This window comes from Peromyscus leucopus, chromosome 1, assembly GCF_004664715.2.
Source record: "Peromyscus leucopus breed LL Stock chromosome 1, UCI_PerLeu_2.1, whole genome shotgun sequence".
Lineage (NCBI taxonomy): Eukaryota > Metazoa > Chordata > Mammalia > Rodentia > Cricetidae > Peromyscus > Peromyscus leucopus.
The window spans coordinates 122844065-122871606 of NC_051063.1; the positions used below are offsets into that span (position 1 = coordinate 122844065).

The 27542-nt window shown below is 46.0% G+C and overlaps 1 protein-coding gene across 2 annotated transcripts in view; it reads left to right on the forward strand.

Moving 5' to 3' along the window:
• Positions 1–27542, forward strand: part of Homer2 (homer scaffold protein 2) — a 97969-nt gene that overhangs the window by 60122 nt on the left and 10305 nt on the right. Inside the window, exons 3-5 of one of the 2 annotated variants that reach the window (XM_028873797.2) lie at positions 9011–9142; positions 19085–19177; positions 25663–25802. In XM_028873797.2, coding sequence (XP_028729630.1) covers positions 9011–9142; positions 19085–19177; positions 25663–25802 — 365 coding nt within the window. The remainder of the gene's footprint in view (positions 1–9010; positions 9143–19084; positions 19178–25662; positions 25803–27542) is intronic. The other variant, XM_028873799.2, reaches the window with a different exon arrangement.

The window sequence follows — 27542 nt, forward strand, 5'->3', positions numbered from 1 at the left end:
CACTGCATTGAACACACTAACTACTGAGTGCCCCAGCTCACACTGCATTGAACACACTAACTACTGAGTGCCCCAGCTCACACTGCACTGAACACACTAACTACTGAGTGCCCCAGCTCACACTGCACTGAACACACTAACTACTGAGTGCCCCAGCTCACACTGCATTGAGCACACTAACTACTGAGTGCCCCAGCTCACACTGCATTGAGCACACTAACTACTGAGTGCCCCAGCTCACACTGCATTGAACACACTAACTACTGAGTGCCCCAGCTCACACTGCATTGAGCACACTAACTACTGAGTGCCCCAGCTCACACTGCATTGAGCACACTAATTACTGAGTGCCCCAGCTCACACTGCACTGAACACGCTAACTGCTGAGTGCCCCAGCTCACACTGCATTGAGCACACTAACTACTGAGTGCCTCAGCTCACACTGCATTGAACACACTACCTACTGAGTGCCCCAGCTCACACTGCATTGAGCACACTAACTACTGAGTGCCCCAGCTCACACTGCATTGAGCACACTAACTACTGAGTGCCCCAGCTCACACTGCATTGAGCACACTAACTACTGAGTGCCCCAGCTCACACTGCATTGAACACACTACCTACTGAATGTCCCAGCTCACACTGCATTGAACACGCTACCTACTGAGTGCCCCAGCTCACACTGCATTGAGCACACTAACTACTGAGTGCCCCAGCTCACACTGCATTGAGCACACTAACTACTGAGTGCCCCAGCTCACACTGCATTGAACACACTACCTACTGAATGTCCCAGCTCACACTGCATTGAACACGCTACCTACTGAGTGCCCCAGCTCACACTGCATTGAGCACGCTAACTACTGAGTGCCCCAGCTCACACTGCATTGAGCACGCTAACTACTGAGTGCCCCAGCTCACACTGCATTGAACACGCTAACTACTGAGTGCCCCAGCTCACACTGCATTGAACACACTAACTACTGAGTGCCCCAGCTCACACTGCACTGAACACACTACCTACTGAATGTCCCTGCTCACACTGCACTGAACACACTACCTACTGAATGTCCCTGCTCACACTGCATTGAACACACTACCTACTGAATGTCCCAGCTCACACTGCATTGAACACACTAACTACTGAGTGCCCCAGCTCACACTGCACTGAACACACTAACTACTGAGTGCCCCAGCTCACACTGCATTGAGCACACTAACTACTGAGTGCCCCAGCTCACACTGCATTGAACACACTAACTACTGAGTGCCCCAGCTCACACTGCATTGAGCACGCTAACTACTGAGTGCCCCAGCTCACACTGCATTGAGCACGCTAACTACTGAGTGCCCCAGCTCACACTGCATTGAACACACTAATTACTGAGTGCCCCAGCTCACACTGCACTGAACACACTAACTGCTGAGTGCCCCAGCTCACACTGCATTGAGCACACTAACTACTGAGTGCCCCAGCTCACACTGCACTGAACACACTAACTACTGAGTGCCCCAGCTCACACTGCATTGAGCACACTAACTACTGAGTGTCCCTGCTCACACTGCATTGAGCACGCTAACTACTGAGTGCCCCAGCTCACACTGCATTTAACACGCTAACTACTGAGTGCCCCAGCTCACACTGCATTGAACACACTAACTACTGAGTGCCCCAGCTCACACTGCATTGAACACACTAACTACTGAGTGCCCCAGCTCACACTGCATTGAACACGCTAACTACTGAGTGCCCCAGCTCACACTGCATTGAGCACACTAACTACTGAGTGCCCCAGATCACACTGCATTGAGCACGCTAACTACTGAGTGCCCCAGCTCACACTGCATTGAACACGCTAACTACTGAGTGCCCCAGCTCACACTGCACTGAACACACTAACTACTGAGTGCCCCAGCTCACACTGCATTGAACACACTAACTACTGAGTGCCCCAGCTCACACTGCATTGAGCACACTAATTACTGAGTGCCCCAGCTCACACTGCATTGAACACACTAACTACTGAGTGCCCCAGCTCACACTGCATTGAACACACTACCTACTGAATGTCCCAGCTCACACTGCATTGAACACGCTAACTACTGAGTGCCCCAGCTCACACTGCATTGAACACGCTAACTACTGAGTGCCCCAGCTCACACTGCATTGAACACACTAACTACTGAGTGCCCCAGCTCACACTGCATTGAACACACTACCTACTGAGTGCCCCAGCTCACACTGCATTGAACACACTAACTACTGAGTGCCCCAGCTCACACTGCACTGAACACACTAACTACTGAGTGCCCCAGCTCACACTGCATTGAACACACTAACTACTGAGTGCCCCAGCTCACACTGCATTGAACACACTAACTACTGAGTGCCCCAGCTCACACTGCATTGAACACACTAACTACTGAATGTCCCTGCTCACACTGCATTGAACACACTACCTACTGAATGTCCCAGCTCACACTGCATTGAGCACGCTAACTACTGAGTGCCCCAGCTCACACTGCATTGAACACACTAACTACTGAGTGCCCCAGCTCACACTGCATTGAGCACGCTAACTACTGAGTGCCCCAGCTCACACTGCATTGAGCACACTAACTACTGAGTGCCCCAGCTGAGCCAAACAGGTGCCGCCCAGTGCTGGTGCTCACCGTGGTGACTACGTCGCTGTCCAGCAGAGGAACATGCTGGGTATCACTAGCTGGGGAAAGATCAAAATTTAGAGGTTGTCATGTAGCTCTTAACTGCATGCCCAGTGCTCTGTGTTTCAAACCCAGCACTTTAAAAATAAGATAAATAAAAATGAAGTATGATTTCTAACCACAGTCCAGAAGTATGTGTGGGCCTCTCCCTAATTACACAGCCCTCCATCCATCCATTAAGAGATTTTCCTCTCCTGAAACTGTAGCAAGCATTCCCTTGGTAGTTTTGCCATTCGTGTGTGTGTGTGTGTGTGTGTGTGTGTGTGTGTGTGTGTGTGTCCATAAACCAGAAGTTGGTAAGCTCAACAAGCCAGAGAGTAATTTCTCCTATGACCCCTTGCCACTTTTCTGTTTTTCCTTTGTGGCAAGAAAATGCTCATAGACTCCTAGAGTATATATATGTAAATGGTCAGCTGTAATCCAGTAAAACTCTATTTAACAACCAGACTGTCTGTTGGCTTTGGCCTGAGGATTATAGTGTGTTTACCCTTGACTTAAATAGTATGTTATTTATTTTATCTGTTTTGACTTCTATACAAATAGACATCCCATGTGTGTTCAATGATATCCTTTTTTAAAATTAATACTGTGTTTTTGTGACTCACCTATGCTAATGCCCACAGCCTTGGTTAATTTTCCTACTAGATAGCATTCCATTATGAATATGCTACAGTTTACTATACACCCTGCTGGTGGTGGATGCTGCTTCTGCAAGCCCTGCCGCTGTGAGCATTCCTGCACGTTTCCCATACTCTATGCAGAGGCTTCTCATAGGCACATGCTCAGAAGTGGAGTTGTTTGTTTTAATAGTTTTGCTTACCTCCAGCAGCTCCATTGCTCCATACTCCTGCCCAACCCTGGACAGTATCTGACTTACTTTGAATGTGTTGGTCATATATTTCCACATTGCTAGAAAAATGGAGCTGATAAGTTCTGCCCATCAGCCTACCTTAGCTCATTGTCTCTAGTCTCCCAGGAGCAGATCATTCACGTGCCCAGAACTAAGCTGCCCTCAGTCCCTAAGTTCCCATCTCTTCGTCCTGAACCTCAGGCTGTCCCTCCTGCCTACCCAGCTGCTCAGGGCACTCACCATAGTAGACCCACGCAGCAGGTTAAAAGGTCTTTTCAGGGGGCTGGAGAGATGGCTCAGTAGTTAAGAGCACTTGATTGCTCTTCCAGAGGTCCTGAGTTCAGTTCCCCTCACAACCATCTTTAATGGGATCAAATTCCTTCTTCTGGTATGCTTGAAGACAGAGCACACTCATATACATACATAAATGAATCTTACCAAAAAAAAAAAAAAAAGGTCTTTTCAGCTGCTTTAGAGGTGCATGCCTACATTCCAGCACTTGGGAAACTAAGTCAGGAGGTTCTCGAGTTCAAGGCCAGCCTAGGCTACAGCAAGGTGCTTTTTTCAAAAAACAGAAACATTGCTTTTCAAAGGATCTTTTTGTAAGTAGTCATGTTCTTTCCTTCCTTCCTCCATGCCTGAGAAGGGCGAGCACCAGAGCTGAGCTGGAGTCTCCCGGAGAAACCCAAGCCATTCAGGTGCAAACACATTTAGCTGGAAGGAACAGACAGAGCCTGGGAGGGGCAGATCCAGAAAGAGCAGGCCTTAGCAGCTGCTGCCCAGCCCGTCTGAAGGACTCAGTCTCGGTGGACAAGGCAGGTGTAGCCAGGGGCTGTTCCCATGTCAGCAGCAAGAGAAGGAAGAATCTAAGGCTGGGGATCTTTTGACAGCATGCTTCCCGGGGTGTCATTCTTGCTACTCTTGAGGTCAAAGCTCTGGGTTTTCTGGGAGGGCACCCAGCCAGCTGTCTCCCTTACATACATCTGGACTTACTACGCTGGCTGTGACATTGCTCAGACTGACTACCTCGGCTAGTTAAGGCACAGTAAAACGATGCTATATTCCTCAACCATGGCCTCCCTTGCCCTGTTTCTTTTCTCTCCTCCCCTCTCTTCCTTCCTTCTGGATCTAGGAAATCCTAGAACCTTGGGTAAACTGTTAAGAACCAGCTAAGGCACTGTGGAGCCTGCAGGGAGCCAGTGTGAGGAATTACAAGGGCAGTGTGGGAAGTGTGGCTTTCACTTTTTCCCCTCCTGGCTCGCCTCCAGCTTGTAGATAAGGGCCCTGGCACCCTCAGCTGATGACAGGGAGCGGTAACTACTGAGCAGACCTTTTAATGAGGAATGAAGCAGATGCTGCAGCTCCATCTGCAAAATCCTCCTGAGTTCTGCAAGGCCAGCATCTTGTGTCCCAAGGACAAACAAATCTTGTGTTACCTGTGGAGGGGAGTACACTGCAGAATTGTATGGATAGGAGGAATGTTCTGGAGTTACAGACAAAGACACAGGACCCCTGGAGACAGGAGAAAGCTTGGTTCTGACTGAGTAGATGGACCCTTTGTTTGGGAGACAGAAGGGAAGGAGACAAGATGAGTCTGTGGATTATGTGCTATGGTCCAACTGCTTCTTGCTCTCTCTGCTTTCCATCACATGCTATGGATGGAAGAGGAAGAGATGAGCAGGTGGCGAGTGGTCTGGAGGTCCTGCTTTGAATGAATACAGGGATGTTACTGGGCTTGGAGAGTAGCTGAGCTTAAACCCTACCAACAAGCTAGGCTGGCATGCCCGAGCCCAGTTTCGCTTAAAGGACATGAAGGCAAACTTGCGAGAGATTGCATGCTTCCCACAAACACTGGAGAATAACGTCCAAGCACAGAGTGAAATGTGTGTCTGGGTTGGTCCTGATTCATCACTTTGTGTCTAGGTGAGGCATATATATAGCTTCTCCTGGGCCGGTGTTCTCTCTGATAACAAGTGGGAAAATGTGACTTTGGGGGGCAATATTGGGGAACTGAATGTGTGACGCAAGCACTGAGCTACATCCCTATTTCCATAAATGTGATTTAAGGGCATCAAAGAGCTACAGAATGATGAGGACTCCAGAGATCAAGATTCTAGAGAGATGGGGCCACTCAGAGGCAAGCTGGGCAGCCTCTCTCCTGTCAACATTTGCCAGTTCTGGATACAGGCTGAAAGCTGGGGCTTGGCTCTGGCAGAGATACTGCTGGGGGACGGGAATCAACACTTAGCAGTGGCCAAAGATAGGAAACTAAAGACTGAGGAACTTCAAAATGGCCGACTCCCCCTCCCCCACCCAAGACATTTTTCTTAATTGAGAGTGTATAGAAACCAAGTTCCTGCCAAGGGTTTACAATACACAAAAACATGGAAGTCCCAGAGAGTATGGAACGGACATTGGGACACTGGGCTCCTACACACCCTGTCACCTGGGCACTTACTGACCAGGGACAGCTCAAGACTGTATGCAGAGCTGGGTCCTGCAGAAAGGCTACTTCTGGTAGAGAAACCAGTGGAGATCTTGATGATCACGTGACTTAAATGACAGAAGGGGAGACTTGAGTAACCCCAAACACATGGCCAATTTCCCCCTTACAATTTGCTGTTTGGGTGGGCACTTGGTAGATAGAGGCAGGGGCATTAGGAGTTTAAGGTCATGCTCAGCTACAGAGCAAGTCTGAAGCCAATATAAGAGGCCAGCCAAGTTGGGAAGACATGTGGATTTCATAGGCTACAAAAGCAAGCTGGAAACGTCTCCCAGAGTACTGACTTCACAGTCCTTGAGGGCAGAGGAGATGAAGATGCCCATCTCTCTTTTGAACTCCTTAAAGAGCCTGCCCTAAGTCCAGGAGGGAACCAAAGGTAGACTGAATCTCCTGGGAACTGAAACCCAGTCTGACCCAGGACTGCCCTGGGATGAAGGGATTTCCTGTCTGCCTAACTCATCCATCAGAGAAGATGGGAGCTCCCTCTGGCAGATGGTCACATTCTATGGAGTCCTTGCATATTTCAGCATGAGGTTTAAAAAAAAAAAAATGACTAGACCTGCAGAAAGTTGGGACCATATGCCTTGAGTCAGGAGGGGAAATCAGATAATGTTAAGATTCAGAGATGGTCCAGGCATCAGCATATGCATCAAGGACTTTAAAACAAATACATTAATATGTTGAGGAAATAGAGAGGAAATGAATAAAATAGGCAAAGGGAAGAATATCCTCAGGGATTTAGAATATTGATTGATTTTGATTGAGACCTGGTCTCACAAAGTAGACCCTAACTGGCCTGGAACTCACTTTGTAGATGAGGCTAGCCTCTAACTCACAGAGATCTTCCTGTGTTTGCCTCCCAAATGCTGGAATTGAAGGTATGCTCTACCATGCCTGGTCTTGGAATATATTTTTAAAATATCAAATATGCTAGATTTTAAAAATAACTCAATGGAGGCAGGAATGGTGGCGAATCCCAGAACTGGGGAGGCTGAAGCTGGTAGATGGTGAATTCAAGGGTAGTCTGAGCTACATAGCAAGACTAGCTGACTAACTAAAACTCCTTCCTTCTCTGTTCACTCCCGCATCCCCCACACACAAGGTATTGAGTGGGTAGATTTAACCACAGATAGACCATATCAACCACCAAGATCAGTGAAGTAGAAAGCAAATCTATCAAAAAATGCCCAGACTGGGGCTTGGAGAGATGGCTTAGTGGTTAAGAACACATAATGCTCTTCCTCAGGACCTGTTTTCAATGGCCAGCATGCATGTTGGGTGGTATTTCTCCAGCTTCAGGGTATCCAGCACCTTTGACTTCCACAGGCACTCAATAGACATACCCTCTCCCCAAACACATACACATAGTTAAAAATAAAAAGTCGATCTTTAGAAAATGCCCACATTAAACCACAGAGGGCCACGATGAGAAGGGGGTGTAACTGGTCAATGTAAGACATGCTCAGCACACTCATAAGGTCGAGCATATGTGTAACCGGAGTTACAGAAAGAGAGGGAGGAGAAAAGACACACAGAAGCCATCTGTGAAGAGAGTGGCTGAGAAGTTTCCAAAGTTGATGAGTTCATAGGTCAAAGAAGCGGAACTGATCCCCAAGCAGGATGAATAGGTCTTCTTTCGGAATCAATTAACCACTGCTTTGAGAGCCATACATTCATCATCCACACCCTTTTAACCACTTGCTGGTTTATGACCTTGAACAAGCCATTTGACTTTATTGGGTCTCATTTTCCCCTTCTCTAAAGATAAGATTAGATAAAATACCTTATGAAAAATAACTTAGACATTGTTTCATTTTAAAGAAATAGTGCAGTGTGGCTAACTCGGGGAAAGCCTGTGAGGGGAAAGTCTGAGATCTGTATGCTATATTCCATCAGCCTTCTCCTACTGGCATTCAAGGATCCCCTAAGGATGTGTATGTGACTGACCAGGGGCCATCTGGAACATGTTTCTTCCTTTCTTCCTTCCTTCCTTCCTTCCTTCCTTCCTTCCTTCCTTCCTTCCTTCCTTCCTTTCTTTCTTTCTTTCTTTCTTTCATTCATTCAAAACATTGGACATTTACTTCAAGGCAACAATTCTGTTAACCAGAAATACAAAATTAGAAAACACATGCTCGCTGTCGGGGTGGGGGGGGGTGGGGGGTGGGGGGGTGGGGGGGGTAATGGTGGGAGTGGTGGTGGCACACCTTTAATCCCAGCACTCAGGACGCAGAGGCAGGTGGATCTCTGTGAGTTCGAGGCCAGCCTGGTCTACAGAGCGAGTTCTAGGATAGGCTCCAAAGCTACACAGAGAAACCCTGTCTCAAAAAACCAAAAGAAAGAAAGAAAACACGTGCTCCATCTGACCCTTCCTCCCAGGCCTCCACTTCATTTTTCATTTGAGGTCAAGGGGTGGTAACGGCCAGCACCAGGCTCCTCGCCATCCCTTACAATCTCCCTGCTCACACCAGTATGACTAGTCTCTTTATTAGTTAGCCCTCTACCTACTCTCCTGATCAGAATCTTCTCTTTCCCCCTGGGAAGCAAAGGACGCTGCTGGAGGAAGTGCCAGCTGTTTTGGCTGGATGTTAGCATGCCTGTGATTTCAGTCGGGAGGTGGGGGTGGTGGGGGGAGGGCAGTTCTTCTGGGAATGCACACATGACTAGCCTTTAAGGGCAGTTTGATATTCGGTATCTGTGGGGCAATAAAACATCAGTTGGGGAAGCCATTCTTGTCTTAGGAGAGATGCTTCCCTTTTGGTAATGTGAAATCAAGTGTCTGAAACTGCCCTTTCGCGTGGTTGTGTCTGCCCTGGTAAGAACAGCCCAGGAGCAAATACAGCATGATAGAGGAAGTCCCCGTAGCCCCGGGGTTTGTCGGGAGAAAAGGTCTGGTTCAGAGTTAACACTCGCTCCCCCTGGGTGTCTCCTCGCAGGTGATCATAAACAGCACCATCACCCCGAACATGACGTTCACCAAAACCTCCCAGAAGTTCGGGCAGTGGGCAGACAGCAGAGCCAACACAGTGTTCGGTTTGGGATTCTCCTCAGAGCAGCAGCTCACGAAGGTAAGTGCTCCTCCCGGCAGAACTGGGAGTGGTTGGATGCCCTCTCCTCCATTAGCTGCCCGCTGTGGCGCTGGGGGTGAGGAGATGCCCTCTCTCAAACAGCAGACTCCTTGAAAACTCTGTGGAGGAAAGGAAGTTCATCTCCAGCAAATGCTGTTCCCTTGGAAGCCAGAGAAGCTCGACAGGCCTGGTTGCTCTTTGGGCACCCACTAGGCCACCTACCATTTCCTGGGGCCGAAAAATCTCCAGATCACAGAGTCCAGACACACAGGGTGAGACGCAGAGGAGTTGAGGTCAGGTATAGTTAGGATGGGAAATGTCCCCCCAGGTCATTCTGTTTGGGAAGGTTGTGGAATCTTCAGGATGTGGGGCCTCGATGGAGGAAGTGCGTCACTAAGAGATTTTATAGGTTGGCCTCACTTCCTGTCCACTTTCGGGGTCGCCAGCTTGTACCTCCCACCGCCATGCCTTCTTAGCCACAATGATCCGCACACACCCTTTTTTAAGCTGTGATCCCTTCCTCCCAAAGATCCCTTTGGCCACAGCAGCGAAAAGAGTAACTAAGTTACCAGGGCTTTGGCTGTCTGGATGGGACTCTCCTTCTCTGCCCCACCCCGCTATGCTGGACCTGTGGGCTGTGACTCTGGAGGGCGGATGCTCTAGTAGGGACAGGCACAGTACCAGCCTGCTGCTCTGCTGGATAAAGCTTTCCAGGGACCTGAGGGTCCTCTGGCCAGCAGACCCTTGCTTCTCTGCATTTAAGAAGCTGCAGTCTCCACAGACTCCCCAGGCCTGCAGCAGCAGGATGTGGTCCATAAGGCACTAGGCGGAGGTGTGAGGAGCGGGGTTGGCAGAAGCGTGGCCATCTCGTCTCAGAAGTATGATCCCTAGTGAAGTACTACTCTGGAAAAGGGCGCCGTGTGGCCAGCTTCTCCGCGGAGGACTGTTCACTGTGCTCCACGATGCTCACTGCTGCTGGATGCTCCGTGGGGTCAGAGGTCATAGTCTGTGACTATGGAGAGCAGGAATGTGTCTTCTGGCACCATGGCCAGTTTATCCATAGGTCTTTTGATCCTAAGAGGTTGTACCTGGGCATCCACAGAGCCCTGGCTGCTGTGTAGCTTGAAAGATTGTCTTCTGAAGGTTGGGGATTTCTAAGTGGCAGTCATGTGGCATATGACTGTTTTTAGCTCTCTGGTTGTACTTGAGCCCAGGAAATTGCTAGTTCCCAAGTCTTTTTGTCACTAGTTAGGGGCAAAATTGTCCAACTCTGTTTCTTCCCTTCCCATACACCTCTGACCGTGACCATTTTCCAGGGTCCAGTGTAGATCTGAGTCCAGACCCCAGGGGTGTCCCTCTGTCATCCCAATGGCAGGAAGCAGCAGCCGCAGCTTCAGCACTGGCACTGATGTGTGCCCCAAGGGGAGCTGCAGACACCTCACCCAGTCTTCTCTGATGTGACTGCTAGAAGCCAGCTTCGAGTGGTCTTGTCGGGCGTGCTGGGACTTCCGGATCTTCTCTTGTGACCTTAGGAGGATTCTAACCCAAAAGTGGAGTGATCAGATTTGCATCTCAGATATTCTTTTTTTTTTTTTTTTTTTTTTCACCCCTTTCTTAGAAGCAAGTCCGATTCAGTTCAGGGTAGAGCTGATAAAGGTTTGAGGAAGAGATGGAGAATTTTAAAGAACTTTTAAAAACTGACAGGTCTTTGTCAGACAGATGAGAGAGGCCAAGACTCTGGGATGATGATGGATGGATGCTGCAGTGTTGTCTTCTGAAATGGGGCGGGAACAGGTGCAGTGTAATGGAGACCTCTGTCTGAAGTGGAGCATGGCTTTGTGTGCTTCCCAGCCCTGCCTGGTAGGGAGAGGAGATACCAGGGCCCCACCACCACCCAGCACTCATCCCCACACCTTCTTCATACCCACAGGCCTCAGGCTGCTGGACAAGCATCTGGTGGTGTCTGGGCCATCTTAGCACAGGCTTCTGCTTCTATCTAGGGCCAGAAGTTCCCTGGAGCCCAGAATAGCCTGAAAGAACCACTCATAGCTTCCCGGTCCACTCTCTTTCATTCTGTAGAGGAAACCAGGCAGTGAAGACAGACAAAGGGAAAACATCCGTGAAAAGGAATCAAAAGGAAAACTCCAAACAAAAGTAGGACAGAGTGTGAAAGTTCAGTTCTTCTTGCCTTGGAGAACTGAAAAGACCTTGATCCCTGCTACTTCCAGTTCCTCCCAGACGAAGAAATTGTCCTGTTATTAAGGAGGAGTGTCCAGTTTTCCTGAGTCCCTCTGGCAACACTGGCATCTCTGCTCTGTGACTGTGACCTGCCGTCATCACAGAGATTTCTGAAACAAGCTCTCAAATACGTCCTTTGTCCAAAATATTTCACATTAGCGTTTCCCTTCTCTATGAAGGGAACGATTAACCACACACCGATAAATTGCCATGAACAGAGGCTAGCAGCCTTGACAAGTGGCAGTTAGCTGGCCCAGAGGGAGCCCGGGCCTGAGGGGTTCCTGAGGCTTGTGTGCTGGGGGACAGCTGTGACTGAATATCCCTGACTTCTCAGCGCAGCCACCCACAGACCTACGGGGGGATCAGTAATCAGACGTTGTGGGTTGGACAATGAAACAACAGTGTGGACATTTTCACTTAAGAACGCTTTAAATGTACTTTTCTCTCTCCAGCCCCCAGAAAGAAAATAGATGCCTTGTGCTTAGCTTTCATTTAGAAGGACCGCTCGACAGCCACCTCCCAGGAAGTATCACGCAGACACTTTCTGCTCTTTAGACAGGCTTTCCAAAAATAATAAAAGTTGTATATTCCTGGCTTGGAATTGGGGGCTGTGCGTCCACTGGAAAAGACACGATACTTCAGCCCACTGAGGAATGTTGGAACAGAGCGTGCATTCTCTGCTAAGATAAGGTCATGGAAAGAGACCAAAGGAGGTAGAACCAGGGAGGCAGAGACGGTCATTAACATTTGGTCTTTCGGCATCTGACCTCACATGCCCACTTCCTTCTCATTTATTGCAGACAGAGGAAACATGTGGTTGGTTTGAATAAGCACTATGTGGTTGGTTTGAATAAGAATGGCCCCCATAGGCTGATATATTTGAACACTTACTCATCAGAGCGTGGCGCTATTTGAGAAGGATTAGAAGGGTTAGGAGGTGTGGCCTTATTGGGAGAAGTATGTCACTGGGGGTGGGCTTGGAGGTTTCAAACTCATACCAGGCCCACCCAGCATCTCTCTCTCTCTCTCTCTCTCTCTCTCTCTCTCTCTCTCTCTCTCTCTCTTTCTCTCTCTCTCTCTCCCTCCCTCCCTCCCTCCCTCCCCCTCCCTCTCTCTTTCTCTGTCTCTCTGTCTTTCTCTTTCTCCCTCTCTCTTTGTCTCTCTGTCTATCTCTCCCTCTCTCTCTGTCTCTCTCTCTCTGTCTCTCCCTCTGTCTTTCTCTGTCTGTGTCTCTTTCTCTCTCTGTCTCTCTGTCTCTCTGTCTCTCTCTCTCTCTCTGCCTCTCTGCCTCTCTCTGCCTATGGATCAGGATGTGGCTCTCAGCTACTACTCCGGTACCATGCTTCCACCATGATGATAATGTACTAACCCTCTGAAACCGTAAGCCATCCCCGATTAAATGCTTCCTTTTTAAGAGTTACTTTGGTCCTGGTGTCTCTTCACAGCAATGTAACAGTGACTAAGACAATGAAGGTGTATGTATGTATGTATGTATGTATGTATGTATGTATGTATTTTTGAGACAGGTTTCACTGTGTAGCCTAGGCTGGCCTCAAATTTGTCAGCCCCCTGCCTCTACCTTCTGAGTGCTAGGATTACAGGTGCATATCATCTTGCCTGCCTATGGCTGTTGCATTGAAGAGATTGTAGAGGAGGCAGGAATGGAAGTGTGACCCTTTAGGAGGCTATAGAACAAACCCAGGTCGCACACGGCAGTGGCCTGGACCAGAAAAACAGTGAAGTGTCAACATGGATCAGATTCGGGATCTATTGTGAAGGAGGACCCAAGTAAATGCTTCCTTTCCTAAGAGTGGCCTTAGCCGTGGCGTTTCCTCACATCAACAGAACGGTGACTGAGACACCCTGGTTCCACACTGTCAGGTCTGAGAGTTGGCTGCCTCCTGTGAGTCTTCTCAGGCTGTACTCATCACATCTGCATTCAGGGGAGAAAGCAGACAGGATGGGGGTGGGGGGATGTTAGAGGTGGGGTCAGCACTTTCCTGAAAAACGCTGGGACAGAGGTCATCTTTGGCTCCCCTGTCAGCCCTGGGTCCTCAGCTCACCCCACCAAAATGAAATAAATTAATAAAGTAGGTTGCCATGATCATCCCAGACGGCTCTCATTCCTCTTCACTGATCCAGACAACTATGAGATTCTGTTAAGCTAACAGAAAAGAAAATTCTCAGTTTTTAATAGGCAAGCAATAGGGTTCAGGTCTTCCAGAGTGACCCCACCCCAAAGCAGGGACACATAAGATCAATTGGTAATGGTCTCATTTTTCATAAATGATGATAATTTTTATTAAAATTATTACAACTTTAGAAAATGACCTCAGAATTTAAAAAAACAAAACAAAACAAAACGTGTATTTGGCAATATGTTGCAGAAAACTCTGCTTTGAATATCTTTCGATCCATGAGTTTCACTATAGGAAGCTGTAAGGAAATATTGGTGGCAAGATGCAGCTTCTATGAGGATTTCCTTGCAGGATCAGAGAAAGAAACAGACAGACAAACCGAAAAATCCAACAACAGCAACAAAAAATTCAACATAAGGAAACTGATTAACTGGACACACTGATGTATGTCTTTAATCCCAGCACTTGGGAGGGAGAGGCAGGCAGATCTCTGTGAGTTCCAGGCTAGTCAGAGCTACATAGTGAGACCCTATATTTAAAAAAAAAAAAAAGACACGTGGATTGCCCTGGAAAGGAGAAATGGATGAGATCTCCATGAACAAACTGGGAGTGACGGGGGAGAAATAGAGGATAGGGGATGGAGGATGAGAACATAAGGGAACGGGATGGTCGAGCTGGAACTGGACGGAGTGGGAGAGCAATGAAAGAGATACCATGATAGAGGGAGACATCATGGGGATAGGGAGAAACCTGGTGCTAGGGAAGTTCCTGGGAATCCACAAGGATGACTCCAGCTTAGACCACTAGCAATAGTGGAGAAGGTGCCTGAACTGGGTTAACCCAGTAATCAGATTGATGAATACCCTAACTGTCATCATAGAGCCTTCATCCAGTAACTGATAGAAACAGATGCAGAAATCCACAACCAAGTACCAGGCCGAGCTCCAGGAGTCCAGTCGAAGAGAGAGAAGAGGGATTCTATGAGCAAGGGGCATCAAGATCATGATGGGGAAACCTACAGAGACAACCAAACCAAACTAGTGGGAACTCATGAATTTAGACCAACAGCTATGGAGCCTTCATGGGACTGAACTAGTCAATCTGCATAAGTGAGAAAGTTGTGTAGCTTGATCTGCTTAAGGGGCCCCTGGCAGTAGGATCAGGATCCATCCTTGGTGCATGAGCTGGCTTTCTGGAGCCCACTACCTATGGTGGGACACCTTGCACAGCCTTGAGGCAGCGGGGAGGGGCTTGAACCTGCCTCAGCTGAGTGTGCCAGGCTCGGCTGATTCCCCATGAGAGGCCTTACCTTCTTGTAGGAGGGAATGGGGGGTGGTGGTGGTTGCGGGGGAAGTCTGGGGAAGCGGGAGGAGGGAAGAGAGGGAGATCTGTGATCAGTATGTAAAATGAATAAAAACTATTTCTTAATAAAAAAATACAAAAAAAGGGAAATTGATTAAATAGCCAGGATAAGATTGTGTAGCAATTAAAGTAATTTAGTAGAAGAGCTTATAAATGCTTGGAAGTATTGACACCATATTATTAATTTCAGAGGTGGTTATAAATGAGATATACAGCATCATTTCATTTTTTAAAAATGTGATGAGTACATATATACATATAGAAAGCTTATGTGATTAGTGCTCATCTCTGATGAGAGCATCGATTTTAAAAACATCTTTTGGGGCTACTGAGATGGCTTAGCAGGTGTAAGATGCTTGCCCCATGTCCTGAGTTTGATCCCTGGTGCCCACATAAAAGTGGAAGGTGGGCACTGACTCTGTAGGCCACCCTCTGACCCCTACACGCACACACAGACACAATAATAGCAAAAAATTAAAACAGTATTTTTCTAAGCTTACAAGTGTATGTGGTTTTTAGTATAATAAAGGAGAAATATTAGAAAGCTTTAGACCTGGAGGCAGTCTCTCCCCACCAGATGATAATTTTTGAACACTCTATACCTGGCTCTGCTCTTCCGGTAGTCAGAGGCTGTGAAAGGCTCGCTCCCCCCCAGCCTCACAGGGCCTTGGATTGCTTCCAGTTTTTCATTACTGAAGATAATGCTAGGATTATGATCATTATATTGAAGGCCCCTTTTTTTCGTATTCTCAATTATTTTCTCTGCGGTTTCCCAGAAGCGATATCACTGCGTCAGTAGGTATGAATATTTTTGTCACTCACGATATGTGCTTCCAAATTGCTGCTCAGTGGGGCTGTACCAAAACTCGCTACCAGAAAGATCTCACCAGCACCGGGGTTTGTGATTGTATTTAGTGTGAGCTAATTTTACAGGCAAAGAACAGCACCTCATTCTAATACTTCAGATTTCCAGCCGGGCTGAACAATTCTCCTCACAGATCATTTATTTACTGTATTTTCACTCATGGATTTTGCAGTTTATCTATTGGCATTTTCATCTTGTGCAAACTCTGTTAAAAAAATAACAGTCTTTTGTTATGTTGTCCTATCCTGGCTGAGGGCATTTTTCCCTGGCTCTTGTTTCCCTTCTGAGTTGGGTATTTTTCTGTTTTGTTTTGTTGTTGTTTTTTATTTCTGCACTCAAAGCTTTGAATGGTTATATAGTCAAACCTGTCACGTCTGTGGTTTTCTTTCATGGCCTCCAAGTTTAGAGCATTGCTTTCCTACCCCTCAAGCAGCAGGCTGATGAAGGCTTGATTCTGTTTACACCCCGGTCTGGTCTTTCTCGTAGCTGCCTTTTAACTCATCAGGGGCTCAGCACACTTTCCCACTTACTGTAGCTGGATAATCTTCTCTGTTCATTTGCTGTTCCTGCTGCCTTTGGCTTACTGCTCAGGCGATAGGGCCTGATTCTCATGGCTCCTTCTGCTCTGTTCTGTACCAGCTGATAACACGGAGTTTTGTTTTGTTTGTTTAGGTTTTTGTTGTTGCTGTTTTGGGGGGTTGTTTTTGTGTTTTTGAGATAAGGTCTTACATTACACTCCAGGCTGGCTTAGAACTCATTGTGTAGCCAAGGCTGGCTGGCTTAGAACTCTCAGTAATCCTCCTGCCTCAGCCTCTCAAGTGCTGAGACTAGAGGCGTGAAACGCCATGCTGAGCTTCTAGTATATTTTAAATGAGGAGTTCTTAAAAATGTATCTGATAGGCTTCTCTTGTTTATAAATATGCATTTTAAAGATTTATTTTTTTAAGACTTATTTACTTCTTATATATATAGTGTTCTGTCTGCATGTACACCTGCACGCCAGAAAAGGATACCAGATCCCATTATAGATGGTTGTGAGCCACCATGTGGTTGCTGGGAATTGAACTCAGGACCTCTGGAAGAGCAGCCAGTGCTCTTAACCTCTGAGTCATCTCTCCAGCCCCTGTTTGTTTTTATTTCATGTGTATGAGTGTTTTGCCCGAGTGTGTGTATGAGCATGCAGTACCAGCAGAGGCCAGAAGAGGGCATCAGAACCCCCAAAACTGATAGAAATGGTTATGAGCTGCTCTGTGAGTGCTGGGAACCAAACCCTTGCCCTCTGCAAGATCAGCAAGTGCTCTCAACAGCTAACCCATCTCCCCAGTCCCATTCTCCTCTCTCATTACTTCAAAGCTTTTTTCCCCCCTGAAATTTCCTTTTTCATTTGTGTCTGTTTGAATGTAAGCAAAATCCTTCATAAACTCGGAGTTCCTTTGTGGGGAGGGGCCAAGTCTTTGACACTATTGTTTCCTTTCTCAGTAAGCAGAAGTGCATCCATTCAAGAATAAACACATGTGCCTGGGACTGGCCCGGGGTGGGGCGGGGGAGTCTCATCTGTTTTAAGCAGCAGATAAAGTGATTTTCTTCTGACAGCTCTGGAGTGGTCAAGTCTGAAGCCCCCCTGTCTGTAGCTTGCTTAGTAGGTCTGCAAGGGGAACGCGGGCTGGAACAGGAAGGATGTCCTTTTCTACTCACCCGGGGGTCTGCAAGGGGAACGCGGGCTGCAACAGGAAGGATGCCCTTCTCTGCTCCCACGGGGGCTCTGGGCTTGCCAGCACCCAATCCCACTCTGTCAGGGTTCCCAGTGCTGCTCAGAGGGCTTGCAGCCTGCTGGCTTTTCTTGTCTCAGGGTTGCCCTTGTGCCCTCCTGATTTATAATGCCAGCATCCTCTGTCCAAGCCCTTCTCCGCACTAACAGTTACATTCTAAGTGACTCAGTCCCCTGCCAGTCAGTGACGGTGAGCCAGCAACTGATAGGGTTTTCCTGTGACTTTAGGATTTTTAGAAGAGTTTTTAAATGTTCCCTTTAAATTACGTGTATATGCTTATCCGAGTGTGGATTTGTGCACTGAGTACAGTGCACAGGGACCCCAGAAGAGGGTGTGGGGTCCCCTGGAGCTGGAGTTACGGTTGGGTGTGAGCCGCCTGACGTAGGTGCTGGGAACCGAACTCAGGTCCTCCACAAGAGCAGTTCATGCTCTTAACTGTTGAGCCACCTCTCCAGCCCTGACTTTAGGGCTTTTAAATTATGGAAATATTAAAACACTTTTTAAAAATAGAGAACAGAACAATAAAGAGTGCGCGTATCAGCTAGATTTCAGTGTTCATTGTGTTGGCTCCTTTCCTCATTGCTGTGATAAAAGCGACCTAGAGAAGGATTTGTTTTGGCTCACGCTTTCATGGGGCGGACAGGAAGTGGCTGGCTGGTCCCATTGCATCTGCAGACAGGAAGCCGAGAGCTGAGTGCTGGTCCTCAGCACCTGCCCGCTTCATGTATTCAGAGATCCCAGCATATAGGATGGTATCTACATTCAGGGCTTGTCTTCCCACCTCAGGTAAACCTCTTAGGAAACACTCTCACAGACGAACAAAGAGGTGTGTCTCCTAGGTGGTTGCAAATCGAGTCAAGCTGACAGTAACGGTTAACCATCACGTCAGCACTTTGTCCTGTTTCCTCATTCTTGCTGAAGCATTTAAAAGCAAATTATGTGATAATTAAAGATCTAATCATAGGCCATTTATTGCATTTTTCTATTTTTATACCTAAAACTAACTCCCCCCCCCCAACATTTTAGGTGTTTGGTTTGTGGTTGCCGCTGCTGTTGCATGTTGGGGTCTAACTGTTCATATCAGGCTGCCCTAGACCTCTTTATATGGCATGAGCTGGCTTTGAACTTTCAATTCAGTCACCTCAGCCTCCCAAGTTCTGGGGTGCCAGGTATGCACCACCAAACCCAGCCTCGTTTTCCCTTTTTTGTGGCGTTAACTTCCAAGTTCTTGAATCCCTTTAATGGAGTTTGTGGATTTTCCCTCGGGTACCTTCAGTGGGGGAGCCATTAGGTACTGTTAACCAGAGGATTGCGAGTTTGTGCTTTCTCTTAGTTACTGCATCCAGCTGGCATCAGTAACTTTGAAACTGCTTCTGGTCTGACTGTGGCCATAGTGTTTATCGGAAAAGGGGATTTCTAATCTTTGTTTCCTTTTAATGACAGATAAAGATTTTCCGCCATTTGTACCTAATTTATAGGCTTAAAATGGATACAAAATAATAAAGGCTGCTACTGAATATGACCAGGAATAAGATTAAAGTAAGTCCTAATGACTGTTCTGCATGTTCAGTTTGCAGAGAAATTCCAGGAGGTAAAGGAAGCTGCCAGACTCGCCAGAGACAAGTCCCAGGAGAAAATCGAGACCTCGAGTAATCATTCCCAAGTAAGTCATTTGTCCCTGAAATAAATATGAGTGTGATCAGTAATTGAGATTCCTTATTCCTTGTCACTCTTGGCAAGAAACAGGTAATTTTAGCAGCAGGGCATTCTGAAGGCATATTTCAACTGTTAGCCTGCTCTCCAAGAGATGAAGTGACATGTTTTTTTATGAGACTTTGGAACTTCTCCGGTGTAGGACCGTATTCTTGACAGAGAACTGTTGATACACTCCGAGTTGCCTGTTCCCAGGCCAGGAAGAGCTTGTGCAGTCACTCTGTTTCAAGGTCACGGTGTAACTAGTGGTAGAATGCTTACTTAGCCTGTTCAAGACCAGGCTTTGTGTCCGCACTGCAGAAGGGGTCGGGGCTTGGCCAGTGCACAGTGTCTGCACTAAGGCCCTTCACGCTAGGTCAAGGGCAATGTTGTGCTTTCTTGAACGCTAGCAACCTTGAGGAGAGGCAGTGTGAGTGGTGAGGCAATGTTTGATGACTGTTGGGAAGTCCATAGTGAGATGTTCTTCAGTGGCTGCAGGCACCTCCTGCTCACTAGGGAAAATGCTTAACAGAAGACAGGTGGCAGGTGGTAGTCCTGCACGCTCTAAGTCTGAAGAGATCTGGCTTTGCCAGGATTTGAGTAGTCTGTCTGCTTAAAAGTGTGATAATGATGGCTGTAAAAGACCCATTTAACCTGAGATTTTAAAAATACTAGGATGCCTGGTGTCTTTGTTGATGAGAGAAGGCTTGACCATTTTACAGCTAGAGACAGGGAAAGGGAGACTCCAGGAGCAGACATGGGATTTGGAGTAAGAGTGATTGTCGAGCCAGACAACCTGGGTATCTGCCTTGTGTAATAAGTTTATTGGGGTACGCAATATTTTGGGGAACACAATACCACCACATTTCCTCTCTTTTTGTCTAAAATTTAAAAAAAGTTTATAACTAATACAAGAATAGTATATACAATATATACAGTCAAAAACTCCATTATATATATTAACAATGTCCAGTCCAGTAACATTTGATAAACTCAAAAAAATTCATTACTAATCCTATTTAAAACAAGTAGTTCCTTTTTTAAAATATTTTTCTTTTCATAATAGATTCAGTAATCTACCTTTTGTCATTTTTATATCTTCCCCTTTTTCTTTTTAGAGTAGATTCAATTATCTACTCATTTATCTTATTATTTCTTTATCTTTTTTCTCATGGTAGATTCAGTGATCTACCTCATATCTATATTCTCTTCTTTATTTTTCCTTTTTTTAAAAAAAAAAAAAAAACCTCTGAATCTAATTTCCATGTTCAGCTTTTTCCCTGACCATTAACAATTAACAACTTGTAACCAACCATCTTAAACAATGTCAATTATCCATAAGCCATTGAACGACCAAAAAACACCCACCCCACCTCTTGGGAACATGGGCTTTTTTTCTTAAAATTACTTCCTGCTTTCTAGGGGCAAAGACATCTTTAGGGGATCCTGAAAAGAAAATTTTGGGTTAATTGTCAAGTCCTGTATCATTTGTCCAGTCTCTGCATAATTGGAAAGTTCAGGGCTTGTCACAAGTCCTTGCTTGAGTAGTCTGTCAGGCTGGATCATCTCAGCTAGTCCTCTCGAAATTGTCCTGAGTAGTTTGTAGTCCAAAGTCGATCTTTCCGTGGTGTTAATCAGCTTAATGGCTTTACCATAGTCCTTGTGGAATCATCACTGTGGAGTTCTGTCACCTTTTTGAAGATTTCAAAGTCACTGTTAGGTGTGGTCATGGTTCCCTGCAGACATTTTATTTTTTTATTTATTTTTTTTTTGGTGCCTCCTCTGTGGTTTGGAGCAATCATAGTCTGATAAATGTCTGTCTCTTGGAACCATGAACATTCTTCCCTAGAAGAGAAAATCTTCACAGCAATTTCTCCCCACCATTTGTCTTGCCAAACTTTTCCAAACCGACCTTTGCCGATGCTTTCTTGTAACATGATGGTCCTGGCAATTCTTCTCTGAACCAGCAGCAGTAAACCCTTCATCCCAGGTAGCAGCATCACCGCAGTCACCAACATGATGAGAAGGAGCTGGCAACGTGGAGCAGTAGCCACTGCCTCCATGGTCCCACCACTGTTTGTGGCTCAGTCACGGCCAAAGCTTCTCCTAAGTTGGCCTCAAACTCGGGATCCTCCTGCCTCTGCCTCCTTTAGTAAATCCAACCAGTGTGCTTCACCACAACTGGCTGAGGGTAGCCTGGGTCTGAGCAGGGGCCCGCAAGGCCACAGGCAAGCAGCTTTTTCATGAATTCATACCACGAACGTTGGGTGCCAGGTGTAGCAGGAATCTTAAAAGTTCTTATTAATAAAAACAAACCTGAGCCAGGTATTGAGGTGAACGCTGGAAGATCAGAGAGACAGGACAAGCCACAGCTAAACTCACCTGGCCAACTTCTCAGCTGGTCTTGTTTCCTCAGACTGGAAGCTTCTGTGTCCTCATCCCAATGGCTCTCAGCTGAACTATGCTGCTCAAAAGCCTGAAGCTTAACCAGCTAAAAGCTTCTAGTTTCTGGTCCTCATGCCTTATATACCTTTCTGCTTTCTACCACCACTCCCTGGGATTAAAGGCTCGATTTCTGGGATTAAAGGCGTGAGTCACCATGCTTGGCTGTATCCTTGAACACACAGAGATCTGCCTAGCTTTGCCTCTGGAATGCTAGGATTAAAGGCATGTGCTACCACTGCCTATCCTAAGTATTTAGTGGCTTTTCTGTTCTCTGACCCCAGATAAGTTTATTAGGGTACACAATATTTTGGGGAACACAATACCACCACAGCCTTGTACACTTACTTCTGCATCAGGTATGGAGATAAAGCCTGGAGATGCTGTGAGACCGGGGATTCCTCATTACCATCCATTTCACTAGCTAGGTGGTCAGCAGACATCGGAGTTGTTATATGACTACTGATATGGAGTTGATGTGAGCATGATGTAAGAGCGTGCTGCGGGATGTGTCTCAGGAGGGTTCTGGAGGTGGGGAGAACTTCTTGGCCTGCGTAGCTGTGGTGCAGGTGAGAAAGGGTCGGCTGGAGGCACAGTGCCTAGGACAGAACCAGGAAGACCAGGCACCTGAAAGAGTGGCATTCAACACCCGACCTGACCACGAGCCAAACAGAATAGCTGAAGCCTGGGAAGTAAGGAAAAGAGGAGGTCGGGAGCGAGCGCTCCAGGCAGGATGAGAGAGTCCGCCGGGGCCCTGGTTTGGCTGGCTAGGATGACCCCGACGGGCAGAGCTAGGTCTGTCTTGAGGTGCATGCCCATACTTTGTCTTGGGCTCGCCGTAAAAGAGACACTCTAGATAGGTTTATGGGATTGAATATATGCCAGGCTCCAGGTGGACGGGAACTTCCCTGGTCCTTTCTAAATAGTCCTTAATCCAAGTGACAGCTTGATTTCGTGGAGTATTTATTGAGTAATCAATCACCTAGGGTGAGTTCTTGAAATGGAAATGTGGGTAGAAACTATAGATATTTTCTCTTCGTTTTTTGTTTTTAATTTTACATTTAATCATGTGTGTATGTGTATCTGTAGGTCATGTGTTGGGGGTGCCCAAGGAGACCAGTAGTATATCAGATCCACTTGAGCTGGGGTTGCAGGGTGTCATGCATCACCTGATACACATGCTGGCAATTGACCTGGGGTCCTCTGGAAAATTACCACACACTCTTAACCACTGAGCCATCTCTCCAACCCCCACGCCCCATGGGCATTTTTAAAGCTTCCTCAGAAATGGTCCCTGGTATAGAGAGTTCTAATACACTGTCTTTTTCTGAATACCACATTTCATAGTGATATCTTTAAATTTAAATATCTGAATTTGTCTAAAATATTTTGTTTTAAGGTTATCTTGTTGGATAAATGTACCTAGTAGGATATTAAGTAGAAATGAGTTTTTGTCTCTTGAGCCTCAGTTTTTATTCATCTTTGCGGATCCTTCATTGTCTGTTTTCCTCGTTCTGAACCATAGGCTGCTTATTTCCTTGAGTCTTTTCAGTGAATGAGCACTCTGACCAAATTACAAATGACAAAAACATTTAGTATAGGTTTTGTGCATATTTGACAATAAAAGCAATACCACATAGCACACTCTCAAGAAAGAAATAAAGCCCCCCCCCCCCTTTAGGCTGGGGTTGTAGCTCAGCAGTAGAATACTTACCTAACAAGCACAAGGCCCCGAGTTCAAACCCCAGCACTGGAAAACAAGCTCCAGGCCATGTGCTGTATCGCAGTTGGAGGATGGGTTGGTAGTATTTGAAAGTATGTATTTTTATTATACCTTGCTAGTACATTTTTTTGTATTACTCTTTTTAACCTTTTAAGAAAATACTTTGTAAGTCGTGATCATTTCTTTCTGGTTTCCAGTTCACTTTCAAACCTGCTTTAATGCCCTAGTAATATTCCAGTTTGTATCATGACTTTCTCCCTTAACCTCCTACAATTTGGGACAGCTGGTTGGTTTTTTTGTTGTTGTTGTTGTTGGTTTTTTTCTCACTAACATAAATACCATGGTGATGAACATCCCTCCCCAGCTTTGAGCATTTGATCGTTCTCTGCGGGATAAATTCTGGAAATGGAAACACGGCTTGAGGTGTGGGCATTTAAAGTATTGAGGTGTCTCCTCTTAGCCTACAGCAATGTTGAGTTCTGACTGCCACCAGCAGTGAGTAGGGCTTTTTCTTCCCACACCTCACTAAGGAAACTTGTTGATTGACAGATGGAAAGTGTACCTCCATTGGCCTTTTCCATTTCTAGAGACACTGAATGTTTTCATGCTATTGGTTACATGCATTTATTTTTTTGTAATTATCAATGGTCTTTCTGTCCTTTTGAAAAGAGTTAAAGTATTCATACATCGTTTTCTAAGGGCTTTACATATTCTAATATGCTATTAAATATGTAATACAATATTTTTTATTAATTCTTTGAGACTTTCATATGAGGTATTTTGATCATATTCACCCCAACTCCTCCCATATTCACCCCCACGTCCTCTCCCAACTTTTGTCCTTTCTCTCTTTCTTCCTTTCTTTTTTTTTTTCTTAAATAACCTACCAAGTCCACTCTGTGCTCCCTTATACTCTTGGATGTGACACTGTCCACTGGCCCATGGCTGACCTAGCTGGGGCCACACCCTTAGAGAAAACCCATTCTCCCTCCTCCACAAGACACCGACTGTCAGTAACTCCCCAGTTAGGGATAAGGGCTCTTGAACCCCGCCCTCCGTGCTTGGCTATTGACTAGCTTGATCACATGCTTGGCCAGACAGCCACAGCTGCTGGCCTTACATCTGTTTTAATGTGTGTGAAAATGTTGGACTGATGCTGTATGATGACCCTCAATGACCAAGTGTTTGGTTTGGGCCCCTGCTTCTGCTGCCTGGCCCATGCTTTAAAGGCAACCCAAGGTATCTTAATAGATCCAAAAGTATTTCAGTATGTAACTCTAAAAATGAGGGTTCTTGGGCCAGCAGGTAAGAGTACCTGCCATACAAGCCTGATGAGCTGAATGACTTCTGCTCCATCCAAGGAACCTGCAGTTGAAGAGAATGCATTCCTGAACGTTGTCCTCTGACCTCCACATACATGTTTGCACGTGTATGCAATTTTTTTTACACATGTAAATAAAATCTTAATGTAAGAAAATAACTCAAGAGATTTTCAACATGGAAAAGATCTTTAAATTTCACTTTTAACACCTGCTGCATATATTTTCCCTGGTGTTTTGTTTGCATTTTAATTTTATTTATGACTTCTGTTTTGTAGTGCAGAAATTTAAGTTAGTCAAATTTATACATTATTCTCTTCACACTGCCTCTATGCCTATTGGAGGCTAAACAAGATCTCAGATCTTATTCAAGACTAGATGAGGTTTTCCTCCTGGTGGTTTGGTTTTATTACAAAAAACCACTTCAGGATATTCATAAGAATGCTAAGCAGTAATGAAGCCAGCAAACACTGTATCTGGTTCCTGTGTTTTTAATAAATACGTTGGTCTAACTCTCCATAGCCGGGATCTGTACGTCAGCTGTTTCTGATACTCTTTCTGTATCCTCAAGGATTTGCTATTCCTCGGGCTCTTTGTTTTTTAAAGTAATCCCTTTGTCAATTGTAACTTCTGTCCTGGAGTATTTAGGGGACCAGGTATTCAAGCTTAGCAGGCAGGAACTGAACACAGAAAATAAGAACATAAAGTTTGAATTAAAAAGCTCTGAGTGGTGGCCCAGGTATTACCTTGTCAGTAAATCGCAGACTTTATGAACTCCATGTGGCATGTTTGGGGTCTTTAAGCTCTAGGATTGATTGTCTTGGTCAGCCTTTTTGCTGATTGGTCTACACTGCATTCTGGTTCAATGAGTCGGTTTGTCCAGACTCATAAACACATATTTTCTCATTATGCCTAATTTGCTGCCAATGTAAGGACAAGCAGTAACATGTGAAGATAATTCACTTTGGCCAGGAATCTGGGCGTGAAACCCCATCTTCCATCCAGGCATCCAGCGTCAACGGGACGGATGATGAGAAGGCCTCGCATGTGAGTCCGGCTGACACCCACCTCAAGTCTGAGAATGACAAACTGAAGATCGCTTTGACACAGAGGTGAGGCTGCTTCCAAATCCACACCCTCTGTTCTTTACGCTCTGTTTTTCCAGGAAGCCTTTCCAGCTGGGCAGGGTTTCGGGAACTGGAAGAAAGACTGTCTTACTCGGAGAATCACATTTTATCTCCTCAGAGGAGGAAGACCAGTTGGCTTCACTGTCTATCTGTCAGGCCTATCATTCAGTGTGTACGAGTGTGTTAGCATGAGGAAGTGTGTGTGGAGGATATAATTATGTGTGAATGTGTGTAAAAGAGTCTGTTTTGTTTTTTAAGAGCAATATTTACCATTTATTCATCTAGGACAAGAAAGAGTTAAGCATCCAAGAGAAGCATATAAAACCCTAAGAAATGTCAGCTCTCTTTGAAAAGCCAACACCCATGCTCTCAGGTGTGCCCTGTGCCTTCCTATTAACCATTGTGCTTAGGATCTATGAAAAATACCTTTCAATAAATTCCAATTCTGCTTTAAAAAAATCTAAAATATGAAAAAATAATATGAAATCACATATAAAAGCCAATAATAATCCTATCTATAAAAAGGATAGGATAGTATTTGAAAAAGAGGTTTCCTTTACAGAATTAACTAGAACCATAAACCCACGGGAATAAAGCTGGTGAGGAGTGTCCAGGATGACGTCAGCACGTGGTTTCGGCTGCTGTTTTGAAGCAGGGTCTTTAGCATGAGTAAGCCCCGACCCAGCCTCGCTCTGTAGCTGAGGACAGTCTTGAACTCCAATCTCCCTGCCTCTGTCTCACCAGTGCCAGGATCACAAACATGACCATCACTTTAAAGTCATTTTTGAGGGTCACAAATGAATGATTTAACACGTCAACATATGATTTCTGGTCTTTAAAAATATTTACGGGGAAAGATGAGAGGGGAAAATTTTATAGAGACTCGAGGGATGGTTCATCGATAAGAGTGCTTGCTGCTCTTGCAGAGAACTTGAGTTCCGTTGCCAAAACCCACTCCGGGTGCCCCATAATTGCCTGTAACTCCAGCTGCAGGGGATCCAGCACTTTCTTTGGCCTCTGAGAGCCCCGGCACATGTGTGGCACACGCACAAATAAAAACACAAGTCTTTAAAAATATTTATAGTTAACTCATAGTTCTACATACCTACTGCGTACAGCATGACATCAAATGAACATAATGTGTGCCGATCAAACCTGAGTCAGCCATCCTTCACTCCAAACCCAGGTGGCTTCAGTTGAGAAGAGCTAGGAAGCAGGGTGGTTCTCAAGGTTTGGGTTTCTTCTAAGTGGTTCTGTACGTTAACAGGACATCCATACTGATGGCAACAAGACTTACATTTTTTTTTTTTTTTAAGATTTATTTATTATGTATACAGCATGTATGACTGCAGGCCAGAAGAGGGCACCAGATCTCATTACAAATGGTTGTGAACCACCATGTGGTTGCTGGGAATTGAACTCAGGACCTTTGGAAGAGCAGTCAGTGCTCTTAACCTCTGAGCCATCTCTCCAGCCCCAAAGACTTACATTTTAAATGGCAACACAAGCTATTGTGTTTCTGGGTCTTCAGGACTGGCCTTGGTACCTTCAGAATTACTCTGCTCACCTGGCTGGGGGCTTTGGCCAGATGCCTTCAGTCTCGTCCTTGTGGCTAAGAAGGTTCTCTGCTCTCACGAGACTTCCCCATGTCAGAGCCGGCTCACCTTCAGGCCTGTCCTGTCTAAATTCCCGCTCTGGACTGTTGAGGACACTAGGCACAGTTAG